At 34.8% G+C, this 19,274-nt stretch overlaps 1 protein-coding gene across 21 annotated transcripts in view; it reads left to right on the top strand.

Moving 5' to 3' along the window:
- Nucleotides 1–19,274, top strand: part of Glut1 (Glucose transporter 1) — a 428,124-nt gene that overhangs the window by 336,318 nt on the left and 72,532 nt on the right. For 17 of the 21 annotated variants that reach the window (XR_014441679.1, XR_014441671.1, XR_014441678.1 and 14 more), the window contains 2 exons: nucleotides 1,881–1,910; nucleotides 16,070–16,165. Coding sequence is in view for 9 of the 21 variants with exons in the window: in XM_083122100.1 (XP_082978226.1) it covers nucleotides 1,881–1,910; nucleotides 16,070–16,165 (126 nt within the window). In the remaining 12 variants the exon portion in view is untranslated. The remainder of the gene's footprint in view (nucleotides 1–1,880; nucleotides 1,911–16,069; nucleotides 16,166–19,274) is intronic. The other 4 variants (XR_014441680.1, XR_014441681.1, XR_014441675.1 and 1 more) reach the window with 1 other exon arrangement.

Genomic DNA, 19,274 nt, shown 5'->3' with positions numbered 1-19,274 from the left:
ATGTTTTGGCAACATTGAAAAAAGTAGTCTGAGTGTACTGAAATGTTGTGAAAACAGGAAATATAATGCATGTTAAATGTATTGTACATGTTTCATTAAACTGACTCACCTATGAATAAAATTTGTGATTGTAATTTCACGTATTTCATCATTTTTTCTTTCACTTTGGGTCGAATTTCTCCTTCTTGTCACCTTCTCCTCCAATTCATGCTTCTTTTTCAATCATTTTTTTTATGACATCCTTGATTCTCTAAGTTCATATTTAATTACATATTGTGCCACTGCTGCTGTCATAAGATCATAGTACTTCAAAGTATTTTAAATTTTGGACACCCCTGCACTTTCCTTAAGGTATCTACCATGCCAGAGTCACATGGTTTATGATGCTGGGAAGTATACTTGCATGCTACTGATACAAAACCTTCAGAAACAGGTAAAATCATTTACTCTGGAGTTCAATGATGATGCCAGAAATAAATGGGTGGGGAATATTTCCCAGGGAGGCAGTCACATTTAGCATACCCAAAAATACCATACAAAAATGTATATTTGCATTAAAAGGGTATTTATTTTTATAGTTTTTTCTTGTTTGTTGGGGGAAGGTAACCCTTTGTCTCCCTTCTGGCGTCATCACTGCTGGAGTCACATTGCATTTGCAATCACGGTATGAATACCCCCATTTTTGACTGGGTAGCATGCTCCATATTCCCAGGCAGTTTATACATTCCTATAGTTCCATAAACATGCATATTTTCATGTTGTAACGCCTTTCCACTGTTATTACATGTAGTTTCACTACTCAAAAGTATTGGACACCATTTTGTTTCATTCGCAGCCACCTAGTCTAGCCACCAAAATTTCCAGACTTGAATCTTAGCCTGGTCATGGACGTTTCTGAGAGTGTCGCTTCATCAGTTTCATCTCATTATTCATAGTCATTGTCATCATCATTATTCATCACAAGCCTCAACAAGCAGGAAAACAGCGAAGAATAATGAAAATATAAATTTTATCCGTGATTTTTCCTTTTTCTTCCTTTTTTTACCCTTGAAATTCGGAACCTCAACATAGCCATATTCTTTCAATCCACGAACATACAATTTTCATGCTTTCAACAGCTGACTTTATCCTTTCTTCATATTACATTACTGTCTACACATCAACATATTTACAACATATGAGTCTCATTTCGTAATGTATAATTTGGTGTTGATGGATACACCCCTCATTTAACACATCTATCAATGACTCTAGACAACTATTTTGCTCTTCAAAGTCACCTTTCTTGTAAATTTAGTAATTGAAAAACATTTTGCTTATTTTTTTTTTCTCTTGCTATTTGCATTTAGCATACTATATAAATTCCTAGTACATTATAAATAGCTGTTGAAAGCCAATTATTTTCTGTCCTTGTTTCTTTGTTGGTATTGGTTTGTTTTAAAGAAGAATTATAAAAAATGTTTAATCCTCTTCCCTTTATATGAATTTGGAAACAATTTTTAATTTTTGAAATATGCCAGTTCTAGACTTTTGTTTAATTACGTGTCACACATCTTAAATTTGTATTTTCAGCCCATCCACGGTGATACTTGCGAGTTCATAGTCACATTGTTTTTTTAACCAAGCACCAAGTAAGCAAAGAAATTGGACATATCATATATGTACATCACTTAAGCTGATGTTTCGAACCAATACCATTAACGCGAATAACATAAGAGCATTTTTTTTTTTTTGCATTTTTTCGTACAAAGCAGATTTTTTAAAATGTACTAGTTTGATATCAAGCTGATAGAAAGCAGCCTGATATTAAGTATGATTTGTGTGCAAACATATTGTGTTGAAAAAACACACTAATACACAGAAATTTTCCCTGGGTGTAGGGATGGCGATGCAGAAAATGGACCCAGAAGGTAAGTGATTGGAGAAAATAACTTTTATCCAGTATTTACAAAGATATTTTTGAAAAATGTTCCGTAGAACAGACTTTTTTTTTGGAAGAAATGAAACATCTAAGAAAGGAATTAATATACTGTTTCAGAATTGATTAATCTGTAGTTGACTTGAAGTCAGTGCATTTCTAGTAGATTATTCATTGAAGCAAAATCTTCTGTAACTTTACTAGACTGTATTAAAAAAATATATAAAAAATATAGCATGCCCAATCTTATAGGAATATCTGAATTTTAAGAAGGAATTTGTATGAACATTTATTATGCATCAAGAGATATGAAATAGTGACTCGTATATGCTTTTCGCTGCTAAGCTCAACGTAACTTGAGCATGGAAAACATGACTGAGACAAACCGGCACGGTCTAGCGCAATGTTATAATGCTTGTATCTTGTCTAGGGCATAGTTCTCATGCATTAACGCTTCGCGAATTTTTATTTACTTTTTTTGCTCTTATGCTATAACATAGCAGCGAGGAAGCAGGCAATTTACGAAGGTGTTCTTTTTTTTTTCGCTAATAATGTGCTCAGGCAAAAATGTAGTTGAAAAATGCACAATAAGGAATGATAGATAATAGAACCGCCTCCCTTTCTCGATACATGAACTGAGGACTACTATGCCTATGAAATAAGTGAACTGTGAACAAGAGAAATGCTACATGCATGTATATTATAATTGAAGTGTAGTCTAGGCATATTCTATGAAAACTTTGAATCCTTGCAGAGTTGGGCAAGTTACTAACAAAAGTAATACATTACCGTTACTTTGCTTTACCATACAAAAGGACATTTAACTGTTTACACAGTTAATCTCTGTAGTACAGTTTTCCCAATGGAACATTAGTTTAAACAAAATAACAAAGCATTTTTCATCCTGTCAAATAAATATTTCGGTTCTGAATTTGTCAAGGCAACTCAAGTAAGGTAACGCAAAGTAACAATGTACTATTAACGCAAGTACCAAAAAAGTAACAAGTTACTATCATAAGTACCGAAAGAGTAACATGTTATTAACACAATTACCAAAAAATTGCACAGTACCAAGTGATGTTACGTTATATTACTTCCCAACTCTGAATTCTTGGAAAGGAAATCAGGCAGATTGCATGTGTATTGGAAATGAAGCAAGGTGGTCACTTTGTAAGTTTCTGTGAACATTAAAAGCACTTGGGAGGACTTCACACTGGAGTGACAAGTGGCAAATGACATGTGGCATTTCACACGAAAGTGACACATCATCACAAACCACATACACTCGAGTAGACAATATCCCCTCAGACTTGGAAAAGCATTCACTCTGCATGATCGACGAAGAGATGAGAAGATGCATGCTATTCAAACCACCACCCACCCCTAGTGACATCCAACTGACAAGCGACATGCAGCATGCTACTCTGGTACGAAAGGTTGCACTTGTTTCTTAAGGTTCATTCTCAAGTGGCATTTCACTTGGATGCCAGTTGACATGTAGTGTGTCACCTGTCGCTTCATTGTGAAATCTCGCTAAGACATTGGTTTTTTTGTATGTTGGCAGATCATTGGGTTCAAGTGTGCATGGTTCAGTCCATAGGGCATCTGACTGCCATGCAGGAGGCCTGGGTTCAATACCCTGGGTGGGGGATCTAAGTTCGGAATTTTTCCGATCTTTTTCCTGCATAAAATTGCTCTGGGGTTTCAACCAGCCTCAAATGAATGTGTACCTGGAAACAACCTGAGTGAACAGGTAAAGATAGCTGGAGCATGATGCTGATTACATCATCTAAAAGAAAGGTTTATATCAAGAATGTGTGTGGGGCCCTCCTCATTTTTTCCTAATACTTGTGGGACAGTGGCTTTTCTTGGGGGCGGGGATATCCTGGCCCATTTTTAGCATCACCACTCCTTTACATTCATACTGAATGCATTAGCTGTTGCCTGAAAGGTTGGAATATAAAATAGTCTGCACCACCTAGCTTTTACAGATATCTAGACAATAACAGAAGTAATATGCACGTAACTTCTGAATTCTCAAGGAGGTATTCTTAATTTGCCTTATTATTATTATTATTTCAGAATTTAGATTTTATACATCAGCATGATTACTCAAAAACTGAGACAGTCCATTGCTAAAACAGATCTAAATATCAGTGAAAAATTAAGCATTGAATTGCTTAAGTTTGACAAAGGGGGAGAGAGAGAGAGAGAGTGTGAACTGCACAAATGTAACTAAATCAGTGCCTGACATGCTTGCAAGAAACACAGTTTAAATAGATATAATGCAAGCAGTGTGCACAGAAAGAATGGCTACTTGTGTTCATTAGTTGATATAGTTTGTGAGAACTTCTTATGGCATGTGGAAGTAATGGTTTTGAACTCCCAGTGAGAGGAATTGTGTTGACATAAATTATTGCAACCTCTTCTCTTCCTATTTCCAGTAAATGTTTTCTCTTTGAATCATGTTGAGAATGTCGTAAGATGTAAGTTTCATGAGAACTTTTTTTAATATGGTTAAACCTAAATTGACTGCATACCAATGTGCAGTGTACTAGTAAAATTATCATTTCTCATAAACTTTGTATCTTCCAAATGACAACAGTCGGTAATGTTTGTATTATTTTATTTGCTGTTGCATTCCTGCCACTTTTGGCCAATCACAATGAAGATGAATGGTGAATAGATGACAATAATGAACAGATACTCACAAAGAAACATTCTGGGACTTAAATCCAGGACAGTTTGAACATTGTAAGTGACTGCATAAGCAAGATCAAAAGGCAAAATGTGAAAACAATTATGTCAAATAGTATGGATTCTAATGATTTCCACACACTTGTATTTCTCCCATGGACTTATATATAGATTTGTTAATATGCAGCCAGTGTTTGATACATATATACTTTAAACAGTATGTGATTCTAACAAGAAAGCACCCATAATTTTAACATGGCAATTTTAATGGTGGGGTCGTATGAGGTACTATATTGCAAGTATTATTTTTCTGGAAAAAAAAAATCTGTTGTTGAAATAACTTGTATTTTTCATTAAACTTTGTTTTTGATTTCTATCTTTCCTTGTAAAAAAAAACCTATATAAACAATCAGATCTTTAACAAAAAATTATAATTTCTGTATATTTTTAATTTTTGAAATTCAAAAATTGAAATTATAGGTTAATTTCAAGTAATAAACAGTTAGATAGTGCATTGCTTATTATTAAACTTAGATTGTTAGAAATCATACCTAAAGGAAATGAAAGCTTTACACTGGTAATAAATTATGTCAACCGCACACAAACCAATATTTCAAAAGTCCAATTGTGTCATAATGGGTTTAAAGCCTAATACATCATTATTTCCTAGCCCTATCAAATACTTGTGGATAATTTTTGACTTTGAAAACTAAAATACAATCACATCAAAATGTGAAGGGAGAAATTTTGCTACTGATCTTGATATAGAAAGTATGGAAACATTAAAGAATTTGGTGATGAGACTTGCATTTGTGGAGAGCAGAGAAACCCTTGCTTTACATACACACAAACCGTGCTTGCTTAGATGGTTTTTGGCATGAGTGTGAACTGGCTTGGCTTGATTTGATATGCACAAATTTGCATCTGCTTTTCACATGTCTGCAGCTTACAGCATATATTCTACAACTGACTGTTTATAAATCGTAATGCCTTGCCAGTGCTCTATATTTTGTTTGCACTAATTACATACACATACAAACTCACTTTTCATTGTTTCTTTCATATTGTTATTCATTCATATAGATAGTACTACTTATTTTCTTAGCATTGATAATGCTGATAAATCTTTTATTTATAAAGGAGCATGGAGGAAAATGAAATTAAGACAGATCTTGAACTTTATTTTTCTAACATTTGTTTCATAACAAAAAAAATACCACATCGAGATAATTACATGAAACAATAAAACTCTGTACTTACTTTTTTGAATGTCTAGTTGTGGAGTCTGTACTAATTAACTTCAGTAGCCTCTGTCATCATCCACATGGGAACTTTGTTCCATTGTTGAACTTCAATAAGTAGAACAAACTCTGAAAACTGATTCCTGTATAAAAATAAGTGTTACATGTTAAAAATACTTCCATCACATTTGCTGTGCCTTGAAGCATAAAAATATTCAAAGAAATGTTCTGATTTCTTTTACGTTCAAGGCATTTATTATTATATTTAAAATAAAAATATTTGTTTTGTTTTGCATGTGTGTTTTTTCCTCAATGGGCATGAAATTGTTGCTTAAATTCTAATTATGATTTAAATTACTTTATTGTAAATAGGAGTAATAATGTGTTCACAATAAATTATTATTTATTGCACTCCTAATTGCAAGCTAATAACAAGAATTATAGTTGTAAATTGAGTTCAGAAGCAGTTTCTTCTCCTAATTACTTTTAGTGATATAGTGTTGCCCTTTACCTACTAAATAGTTATATTTTATTTTATATAATTTACTGTACTCCTTGGGGTGACCAACTTTCAGCATTGAATTTATGGGAGATTTAATTGCGACAAGTTTTGGGCATTTTTAGCGATGCAGCAAATGTTCAATGTTCGTGGAATGGATAATATTAAACAAAATCATTAATTTACATATACAGATCACAACAGTGAATAAAAATTTACAAAATTTGCATGTCTGTTAATTCTAACCTATATATTTGTGCACTGCTGTTGCAGAAGTAAACATTTATCATCAATCAACTACTGCAAGATATGATGTAACTTCTGCCTGCCGAGCGTTAAATATTTTGTATGGCTTGCCAATTAATATTATATCAGAATTAATTTAAATTTCTTGATCTTGATTGTTAAATAAATATACAGGAGAAATAGAATGTCGATACGGGAGCTGGGAGAATCAAAATAATTTTGCTCTAATACGGGAACTTGGGAAATACGGGAGAGTTGGTCACCCTAGTAGTTCTCCATGCAGCATGATTAAAAGGGCAGAATTTATGTTGATGTCGTAATGTTTGTGTTATAATGTGCATGTTAATTGTGATTATCCATCAAAAAAGTCATGGTGGACTCTCAGTACTTTAGTAGTCTTGATTTCTGTAATTCCAATTTTCGTACTTCTAAAAGTTTTTTGTAATTTCTATATTTAAATTACTGTGTTTTCATTATTTGTATTGGTTATTTTGTAGATGTTTATTTTTATCTCATTGTATTTATATAATTTTTGTAAGGGTAGGATTGTATATTTCCTAATTTCTGTTTGTAGATGTAGAAGTATTTTATTGTACTGTATTTATGTTTTGATATAAGTAATGCAAGGAAGTCAATCTCTGATTGACGAGAGTAATGTGTAGACTTTATATTCCTTGTGTTTTTGTGTTATGAATTTGTTTTATGCATGTAAACCCTGTACATTTTTGTTACTCTGTAATCGCAATATTAATGTTTCTTGTTTTCTTCCTGTAAATATTGACTTAAAGGTGCTAAGTATTGGCACAGCAATGAGAATTTTATTTGTACATGTGTAAGTAAGTAATCTGTGCAATCATGTTATATTAAACAAGTACAGCTGTGTTTTCTGTTACTTTTTGTAGGTAGCATGAATGTTCTTTCCTTTACTAAGAGAAAGTTACAAGAGATTTCTTTTCATCTGTTTTGATTGTTATTATTGATGTAGTGTGGGTTTGTGTGTTGCTCCCTTGCACATAAAATACGCAAGACCTAAGTGAGTGGTCCACTTTCCATCTCATCACCAAAGTTTCCTGGTTTGAATCCCAGCCAGGTCATGTGTGTTCCTTGTGAGTGTCCCTGCACCAATTGCAATTAATCATCACCCATTCTCATATTCGCAATTAGCAATAAGTGTCAGGGAAGTGACGTGCATAAAATATCAAACAGTGGAATTCAGACTGGTATGAATAGTGATAATTAAATGAATAGAGATTTACCACATACATAATTGTATTAGAAAGTTAATTGGATTGTTAGTTAAACCCAGAAGTGTTCGTGACTGAACAATGGATACTTTCTTACAGACTGGAAGGTGCCATGTTGTATGTCACTTGTTCTTTCTAGTTTGTCACTTCGGTCCGAAAGCTCTCTTCCTTGTACATCTATAGCCATGATGGCCTAGTATCTGGCACAGAGACCACCTTTGTGGTGGTGACCCTCTGTTGCTGCCATTACCTATGAAGGAACTTGTAGTCAAAGAACCAATAAGGTCTACTGCTTGGGCAAGAAGTGACAACAATAAAGTCCCTTCTCCCCAATGCAGCCAGCGGGGAAACAGGATTTTGTCAAAATAACCATTCTCTGCAGTGGTACAGCGACATTACTTTAGTTGACGGAAGTACTTGTGCTTTTCACTACTTGTAAAGCACTTAGTTTGGTGCTGCTCCCATCCACCTAAATTAAACAGATGCACGACCTTATTTCTACACCTCCTGTGTGGCTTTATTGCTAGATCCAGTGCAAAGGAAAGAACTTACCTTTCTAGTTTTTAAGCTTTAACAATGTCCACAGTATGTGGAAAACACTTGGTTTTACATGTCATGGTCCTCTATGATGTAGTGTTCAGCATAGCATTAGTACAAAACCAGAAATACCAGCATAGGTGCTGACTTAAGGGGGCCAGGGCCAAAAAAATCTAAACATGGCAGAAATTATATGTATTTACATGTAGAAGGTATTGTTTATTTCAATATTTCCCCTCTCTAAATTTATTTGAAGTTGGCACTACTCAGTACCAGGTTCAAATCCTGGTCAGGCATGACTGTATTATCGTTATAACACCATTAAGCCTTGTTTCCATGATATGAAAAACTCAATATGCTGACCAAGGCAGTCATTTATTTTAGTTTAAGTTTAGTTTATGTAATAAAATAAATTACTGCCTTGGTCAGCATATTGAGTTTTTGTATTATCGTGTTTGTTCCATCACTATTTCATCATTTATCCTCAATGTCATGATTAACTCAATTAAACTTCGTGAGAAAATGAGAGAAAACTAAATTCTATGGTGAAACTGATTTTTGGAAACCAGAGTCTGCCAGACTGTTTTTTTGTTCCCATTGCCACTGATTTATCCACACACTACTCCTAACACTCAATTTTTCACAAAACATCAATTTGTGGTAATTTGTAGCTAAAATTATCATAAGGTCATTTTTAGGAAGATATAAACCCCAATGGAAAATTATGGATAAACTCCTGTCATTATCATAGTTTAGGGCTTCTTGAGTAGTGTATTTCCAATGCCCTTACATTGCAGGGTCAGTCCCGAATATTTGGGTCTCCAACCAAGGATAAAGGTCTTGCTAGTCCTTGATGGGAAACTAAGGATAATGAAGGAAGTCATTCCAGTGTAGAATTCAAACAAATATGGTCCCTCTTCTCCAAAATTAGAAATAGTAGCATAAGTGGAGCAAAAATTAGTACAGAATTCCTGGGGGAGCCATTGAGCAGTTGGTTAATGCACCAGATTTGTGGTAATTAACAGGTCTGTCGCAAGTTCAACCCCCACCCCCGGCAAGAAGAAATCTGTTCACTTAAAGGCCGAGACTCATTGCAGTGTTAGAACACTCGACAATGCATAATGTCCAATTTACATTGTATGCTCATTTCTTTTTTATTGGAAAGTGTTGCCTCAGTGGCTGAATCCATTGAGTAGTTCACACGCGATCTCACCAGTTTCATCTAATCACAATTCATTCTCATTCTTATGATTTAAAATTGCAGAAAAGCAACACTAATTGAATGTGAAAAGTACAAATTACTTGAATGGCATAGGAATATTATTATCTGTTTTTGCAGTTCTGTCGGAAATCAATCACGAAATTTAACTTTTAATATCTACAACACAAGCAGGCTTCTGGGTTAGGCACAACTTAATTTACAGGAGGTATAGCCTTTAGCATAAATGGTCCTGGGTTTGATTCTCATTGGGAGCCACAAAATATCATTGTTGACCGAGCAGTGTGAGGACAAATGGGAAGCTACTTGAAAAGAAGCAGTAGCGGGCTCCAGTCTCAAGAGCCAGAAAGCAGCGGCAATGGGACTTGACACACTGACCACGTGCCACCCAATGAAAAAAGCTGCTCTTGCAGGCCCTGGCCCTTAGAGGGCCATTGCACCATGGGGTTTAGTTTTAATATACAGGAATTGCAAAATAGGAAGTCAGCAGTTATGGGAATAGGGAGAGTGGGAGAGTAAAGAAAAGATAGATATGAAAGAACAGAGAATCACAGCTGTTAGCTAGAGATAGATTAATTGGTAGTTTTTCCGTATTGACAAACATAGGGATCTCAGTGTGTCAGTAAAATTACCAATAATTATGCTGACAAATATCTATAAATAGCTTTTTATTTAGTGAAAAATGTTGTCCAGTATAGACCAACCACAAACAACAGAACCTTTGGTCATAGGTCTTTCCACACCTCCCCCTTCATCAGTTCAACTCAGTCCATAAAGACGCCAGCTCCACTCTACCCCTCCCCTCCACATGGGAGTAGGGTGCACAGGAGTTGCGGTTCTGTGCAGGTTCTCTTGCGTGTGGTTCCACTAGAGAAGTCTGAACATGGAAGTTTCACGTTCAAAAGTAAAACCCATTGCAGTCTCCTGGTTACAAACATTAATTAAGGGGGGGTTAATGTTTTTCAAGGAACATTTGCAATTCTATATCAAGTCAGTACAATATCAGTTATACGTATCAATATGTTATATGTTTAATTGCTGTTAGCCAAAGTCCTGTCAATTCCATATTGGCTAACTTTCTCAAACTGGTCATATACATTAAAGTTGGCCCATTTAACTTGTAGTTAGTAATGCGTATATTGTCGCATGAGAACCAGAGGAAGGTAACTCCAAAACTGCAGTTTTCTGTTTTGTTTTCAAAAACTTGGAGTTGGATGGACATATCTCCTGCTGATCCTTAGAAGTAAGGTGGAGTCGCATATCTCAAATTCATTTACTCTTGTCATGAGTTAGACATATTCCTGAGAATACATAATTTCCTCTCCCCTACCATAATATTGAGAATAGATCATTAACAGTGACGTATTCTGAAAATCTGACGTGGTTTACTGCAACAATTCTTACCTATTGTATATATTTATTTATATTAATTAGATGTAATAGAAACAAAATGCTGATGCATGCTTGCAAGTAAAACAAAAATAGAAGTCTGACAACTCCAAATTTTCTAGCAATTTCTATATACACCAGGTAAAATAGAACAATACACTACAGCCCAGTGGGGGAAAGTACTGGTTTCAGTTCCACTTTGCAGAGTGGTTATCACAGCACACTCTGATGCCAGGGATCCCAGGTTCGAATCCCAGCCTGGGCATGGGTGTCTTTTGCGAGTGCCCTTCATCAATTTCATCTCATATCATCATCATTCATTCTCAGAAAAGTGAAGGAAAATAAACCAACAATCAACCAAACCCACTTTAACCCCTAAGTCCAGTCTTGCTTAATCTCTCTTAAAAAAAACAAAAAAACTTTGGACAGGGATGGCAAAGTTACAACATTTCGAATCCTTGTTCTTGTTTCTTCACCTATCTAATCAAATCACCATTCATTCTTGTCATTGTAATTACCCTAGAGTTGTAGGAAAGTGGCATACAATAATCTGGTTGTCAGTTTTAAAGAATGATAATGTATGCTTTCAAGTTTGGTTCATTTATGTTTCAGCACTGTTTAGTATGATCAAATTGCATAAATATGGTAGATAGGTAGATTTATTTGCCTTTAGAATGGGTACATTTCATTGAATTACCCATTTTCATACATACATTAAGGGATATTATCTTATGAAAGATATATTGTCTCTGCATTTTTATGATGTACAAAGAATGCTAATTAGGGAAATAAAAGTGTTAACACATAAAAATGTAGAATAATTTATATAATACAATGCACAATCAAAACATAGCAAATTCTGGTAAAAACAGAAATGGCAGATAAATACTCAGTCAATAGTTGTTATAATTTTAATTTATTTTGTTATCTATGAATTCATGTACTTTGTAAAATCTCTAAATACATTTTTAAAATACCTGAGAAAGTCAGGAAACTCGGTTTATCAAAATTTATTTATTTATTTCAGTCCATTAGGCAATAATACAAAAGTACCATGATGAAGATAATGATACCACCATATACTGGTAAAATCTGATGTTCGGGCCTACCGGATGGTGCAGTGGTACCGTCGTTGCCTTGTAATCAAGGGGTCGCGGGTTAAATACCCGGTGGAGGCACATAGTGGTTTGGATTCCACTTTAAACTGTAGGTCCAGTCCCGATTAGCCTTACTGTGCATAAAGTGGACTTAAAATATCAAATCAATCAATCAATCAAAATCTGATGTTCGATTAAAAAGTAGAGATGATTAGATACCAGACCTGAAATATCAATATTGGCTGAAAATTCACACTGAAAATTCCTTTCATTCCCCTAAAATTCTCATCTTGTTCTATAAATTTCCTGTGTTGTTGGATAAGGTTTTAATACCCATTGGCAAGAGTTCCAACCTGAAACCCTTGACTTCATAGCAAGTTACAATCAACCCTTTGCCCTCCCCAGTGGTCAGTGTAGTATGTACACATTTAACCAGTGATGTATTCTCAAATGCTGCAGGTACCAAATTTTCATATGTGTAAAAATTGCCAGAAATTTAAAGTTGTAGTTATTGTTTTACTTGCATGCCTGCATTGGTGTTTTTTTTCTATTAATCTAATTAATATATAGTAAATATATAAAATAAATAAGAATTGTTGTGATAAACCAGGTCAAAATTTTCAGAATACACCACTGGATATAACTTATACTTGGTCCCAGAAAATACATGCTTGTATAGTGCATAGTGACTGTATATAATACTGTTAAGTATGGGGCAAATTATGGGTGAACCCCCTTCCCGTTATTTATGTCCACAGCATTGTATGGGTTGATAATAACAGTAATTGTTTAGTGTTTTGATTTGTTCAGCATGATCAGCTCTGCCCTAAATGTAGCATAGAAAAGACAGGTTGAGACACGTTCTTCAATACCACATTCCTCGAAGATGGAAAATAAATGCATCCATAAACAATTGTACTGATAGCCCAAGCCACCCAATCACTGCCAAAAAACAACAAATCATAAATATGGAGAATACTAGTTAACTTAGTCCTGGTACAATCCTGATTTTAAGTTCCCCAAATTAAATGTATTAGTTGTTTAGCCTTATACACAATTTCACTTAAATATGCTAAGTTTATGCAAGGTTTTTGTCAGATTTGTACATGCATTTTCCTTTTGAATCATAAGAACATGGCAAACTGGTAAATGATGGCTGGAAATCGGTGGGGATTGCATCACTTAGTATGGCCACGATTGAGAATGTGTGGGGCCTCTACTCGCACACCCCTACATGCCTTCACATATCGTTAAACATAACTTTAATGTGATTGTGGAATTGCGCGTGGGCTTACATTTATCCATAGTAATAACAATACATTGCACAGAGCTAAAAAAAAGTCTAATTAACTGAAATATTCTTTTCAGGAATTTAAAATAAGAGAAGACTAGTGCTTAAAAACACTGATCCATATATTAGTTGCACAAATAATAATATATTATTTTACAATACAGTTGTAACAAAAATACCTTATTATCAGTGTGGTATTTAAGAAATTTCCAGGTAAAAGATAAAGGTAAAGTGTTCCCCTGTGCATAGCACCACGCCATGAAGGCGTATAGGGGGTGTGGGGGTAACGCCCCACACTTTCTTGATCCGGTCGTGAGTGGGGGTGATGTGATCAGCATCACGCCCCTGACCGCCTTTACCCCCCAGGGTTTCCCCCAGGTACCCATGTTATTCGACGCTGGGTAGGCGCCGGGGCCGCTGGGGAGAAAATTCTACTGACTGTCTAGGGACAACATGAGATAATGACTTTATGCCATATAACATTTCCCCCCATGGATAACATTTATCAAGCAGAGGGGGGGGACAAGTACCCAGAAGGGGGAAATCCCCCCTACAAATGCCACCCTGCTTATTATTGGTCCTTGTAATTTATTAGATAGATTGAGTTTGTTACACAATGATCCTCGATTACTGAACTTTAAATGATTATGATCTGATATGAAGTAATACTTACATAAATTCTGAGTGAGGGGTGGGGAGATAAAGAGGGGGGAGCACGATTTGAAGACACGTTTTAATAATGTACTAAATTTTATTTTATAATCTTCAAAGTTTCTTCCAAGCAAAATGCTTCACTCTAGGAGGGAATTATTTTGCCGATGAAAGTATGTAGAAATATGATTTGGTTCTTCAAATATCCTGGATTTTTTTTTGTTTGTTACAGTCAACATTTCTTAACAATATAAATTACTGGATTTTATTTAATCTTGCTTTTCTACCAAAAGAAGAGAACATAGTGCATAGAATGGAAAAATAATGTTCATAAAAATTGCGCTGATCAATGGGGGCATTTACAATTTTATTTTGAGGGGGATTATTTTTGTATGTATATGTTTTCAAGTTCATTATAGTTATCAAAAATATATGTGCAGTACATTACTGTGTAAAAATGTCTAAGGGTATCAAAAAAAATCTTTGGGTCAAGATGTGGTAACTAGGATTTTTGCAAAAGTTAAAATTGTTATCTTCATGTAAATTCATATAATACATTATGAGTCTGTATCTCTTTATTAAAGTTTTTATGCTCATATTTTAGCTTTTTATGCATATATTTGTACATATCAGAACAAAATTATACATATATACATTTAAATTCAGCTTGGCTGGCTGTAGTATTTTACAAGTTTCTTTATAATTTTTCCTGTTTTCCTTTTACCTTTGTGGCATATTGAAAATATTCTTGAAGAAAAGAATTTCAGAAAATGTTTGAACTGTTGTCATATTTAAGTGCATATTTGTCACTGTTAGATGATAAGTACAATATTTTTTGAGTAAAGGAAATTCAGGGGGAAGTTTGAGCCCAATGGCCCCACTTTTAAATATGTGGTTGCCTCTGATCATCTGTAATCAGATGTATGCTTCAGTTTTCTGTGGAAGAGTCTGAGAGAATGTAAGCTGTCTCAAATTACAAGAAGGCCATTCCAAATCCCTGGTAGTAGCAAGTGATGTAAGCTTTCATAATGTTTGACCTTTGCTTATGATTTCATTACCCACATAGAGCATTTTAGTTTATTTAGAGATATCCCTTAAATATGCTACTGCAGTGAGAATTTATATATTTAAATAATGAAAAGGATTCTCATACATGTATCAGTTTCTATCCTGTATACATTTTTATATCCAGCAGTTTAGTTAAAGTAAAATTTGCATAGCAAAGGTTAAAAGTCGAGTCATCTATTAAGGTAAAGAACTGACATTTCAAATTCAATTTTAAAAAAACTTCCCAAGCAAGTATTAAAAAAACACAGTGCAAGTTTAGTGTAGTAATGTATACAACTACAAAGAATTTCACAATATGTTGAACAGTTTGAACTTCATTTAAAACATTTGTGATTTTCATAATTTTTAAAATACAGTAAAGCCTCGTTAATCTGGACCCTGATAAGCCGGACTTCAGAATGCAAGGTTTTAAATGTGGCTTGAAGTCAGCAATTGCATTCGTCATATTGCTGTAACTGCTAAGAATACGTAATCCAACGTCCATGGGAGAACTTCCCAAAGAAAAGGCAGTCAACCACTGGTGAAATTCTGTACTGCATTGTTGTATTGCTTTACATTTTACTGTACTGTATACTGTACTTAGGCCTATGCCCTTTAAATACACCATAATAACTGTATTTTGTTGCTATAAACGGAGTTTTAATGCACTTTCTACTGTTATTTTAGGTTATTTCAGTTAATCCGGGCTTTCGTTAAACCGGTCAACTTATCCCCCCCATTAGTCTGGATTAACGAGATTTTACTGTATATTTTAGTTTATGTAGAAATATATTTGTTAAAATAACAAATTCAACTATATTTTGTCCAATATGAAATGTGTAGACTGTGCGTTCTTTATGCTAATTTTTAAAAAAGTGATTCAAGGAGTATGGCTTCGTCTCCAGATTTATGTATTATGAACCTGCCAAACTCATATTACGTGTAAAATTTCATTGTTTAATAGAATTTCTAATTTCATCTTCTTGCTTGCAGGGGCTTACGTTTTTCCTTTCCTATGCTATCTTTGCGGCGGTGCTAGGGATGTTGCAGTTTGGTTACAATACAGGAGTCATCAATGCGCCTGAGGTGGTGAGTACTTTGTATACTTTCTCTTTGATACCATTCTCAAAGTATCTCAAAAATTGAAACCATTGCTAGGATCTTTTCTTGTGTGCCATTTATGTGCACACTGGTTCATTATTGAATGAACTTGTAACAAAAGTGTAGGGATTTGAATTGTTTCAAGATGTAATGTAACACCAAATTTGCATTTTAAAGTTTGTGATATGGGTCTTAAGTAGTGTTGAGCTGATGCCAATTTGTAATTGATACTTATACCACTGTGAGTATTGATACCGATACTTGAAAATTGTAATAAATCTAAGTAATAGTTTTTCTTGTATGTACTCATTGCTTGCATTTTAGAATTATTTTCCTATAGTTTATGGTTATTACAAGCATAAGAAAACAGTTTTTCGTTGTGACATTACAGGAGAACACACGCTGCCTTCATCAGACATCAGATAATTGTTATAACTGTATCTTTAGTCAAAATGAAAATAAATATCTGATGAAGGGAGCGTGTGTTCTCCTGAAACGTCACAACGAAAAACTTTTTCTTATGCTTGTAATAACTGTAAACTACAGGAAAATAAATCAGAGTAGTTCAGAATATGTTTAAATATATAAATTTTCCATTGGATCTATATCATACTCCCAGAGTTTTAATTTAAAATATTCTTAAGTTCACATGAGACAATCAGGGAATCAGAGAATCCATTTCTCCTCAGAATGTTCTTGCAAAAGTAATGAAAATTATGCTTTCTCCATAATTTCCAGGATATTTAGGCTCTTGAAAGTATCACATGAAAATTTTTGCAGACTTCGGAAGACACTCAGACACCTGAAAAGTATTGGGCATAATCGGTTATTGAATTCCAAATCATACTTTCTGATTGATTGATTGAGTTGGTGTTTTAAGTCCACTTTATGCACGTAATGCTAATCGGGACTGGAGCTAAGGTTTAAAGTGGGATCCGAACCACTATGTGCCTCCACTGGGTATCGATCCTGGGACCACTTGATTACAAGGCAACGACGCTACCACTGTGCCATCGGGGAGGCCTCATACTTTCTGATATTGATAAATTGTAATTGGTATCAACCAGTCCTAGTCTTAACCATATAGCATCAAATTGAATGCACAATTTGTTGATTTTGTCCTGCATCGTGGCTGTGCAGTTTAAGGTATCATGCTTTGGGCTACACCTACGCAATGCGCACAGGTTCAAGCCTCCTGGGGAAAGTGTAACAACTTTTCTCCTGAGATTTCTGCCTGTGTATTGGACCGATGGCCACCCACCATCGTGAGGATATTGGGGAGCTACGAATGAGTATCGTAACTTGCTAACTGAAATCTACGACATCGACTTGGGGTTCATCGTGCTGACCACACGTCACCCTGTAACTGGTAGGATGATCTCTTACCTCGTCAGGTGGGAATGAGGCAAGTAGTTAGGCCCTGGCCCCCAGAGGCTGTTGCATCATGAGTTATTAATTTGTGGATTTTATTCGCTTATTTATTACTTATCTAGTACTGACATTCGCACATGACTCACCCTGTCCTTCTAGATTATTTGCAATTTCCTCATTTGCAATACACTAACTGTTTTTGAACGATTGATTGATTTGCTTTATTTTATTTTATTTTACTTTTGGCTAATTAGCGAAGATGGGCATGAGTGATGATGATAGGATGAAATTGATGAATGGACACTCACAAACATCCATGCTCAGGTCGGGATTCGAATCTGGGGTCCCTGGCATCATAGCAGGATGTGCTAACCACTCCACCATGAAACCCCGGCCACACTAACTGTTATATATACAATGGGGAGATATGCATTTCATGAAAGAAGTGATTACTTTTTTTTTTCATAAAATAAAGTAACCAAACTGTTAATTTGGATTTGTGTTTTTGTTATTTGATGTTGCTTTTCTAGCACTTTTGGTTAATCGTGTTGATGAGTGATGATCAGATTAAAATTAGGGCTGAGCTGATGTTGATGTATTGATATCAGCTGATACTAGTGATATTGGTATCGGAAAGTATCAGTTGAAATTTATTTGACAATTTATTTGATACTTTTCTGGCATTTTGGTTTTTTGCGACACCCACAAAAATGCCATGCCATACTTTCACGGGGCCTAATTAACCTGAACATTATGTAAAATTCTATGTAAAAGAAAAAAAATGCTGTTAGTAATTAGATAACATGTATTTTAATATTATTTTAAATTCTTAAATATTTTACAACATAGCTCTTGTTAAATTGATATAATTGGAGTGGAACAAATATGTGTTAATTAACAGTTGTTCAAAATATTGTTAACATTATTACAATTTGCAAGCATCAGTATTGGTGCGAATCGGTGAGGTATTGGCATCAGTATGGTTATCAGTTCAAAGTGGTATGAACTCAGTCTAGATGAAATTGATGAAGAAGCACTAAAAACAACACCAATACCCATGCTAGGATCCGAACCTTGGGGCCGGACCCTGTGGCCGAGTGGTTAGCACATCGTGCTGCGATGCCAAGGGTCCCGGGTTCAAATCCCGCTTGGGCTTGGTTGTTTGTGAATGTCCAATTTCATCATTTCATTACTCATCCCCATCTTCGCAAATTAGCCAAGAGGCACAAAATGCGAAGTAAAATACACTAAATCAATCAATCAATCGAAATTGGGAACTCAGTGGGAGATTAAAAGTCAACAACTTAACACACTCTGCCACAGAGCTGCCCCAAAATACTCACTGTGTTTGCTTATATATTGTTTATTACAATTATTACGCAGGTCTAAAAAAAATATTTTTTTTTAGTTACCAAAGATTTTTGAACGAATTTAGGGTATTTTGGTTGTGCTGAATCTAAAATGAACAACAGTTTTGATAATTTGGCTATAGTTCTTGAGATAATTAATATCCTTCAATTTTAAGTTTTTAACAATAAGAGCTGTAGGTGTCGACATGCAATATGACATGCCTTTCATTTTAGTATATAAAAATATATCTCTAGTTCATCCATTGCAAAGAATATATTTATTAAAAGTTAGCTTTTCTTTGTTTTATTTTTAAGTTTTATTTCTAACGTGGAGGGGAATGAAACATGATTTCTTCACGAACAGGCCACGTAAATGA

The sequence above is a fragment of the Lepisma saccharinum genome, chromosome 5 (assembly GCF_977018435.1).
Source record: "Lepisma saccharinum chromosome 5, izLepSacc3.1, whole genome shotgun sequence".
Taxonomy (NCBI): domain Eukaryota; kingdom Metazoa; phylum Arthropoda; class Insecta; order Zygentoma; family Lepismatidae; genus Lepisma; species Lepisma saccharinum.
Note: the sequence above shows the minus strand (reverse complement) of the source record. Positions and strands in the feature narration are given on the sequence as shown.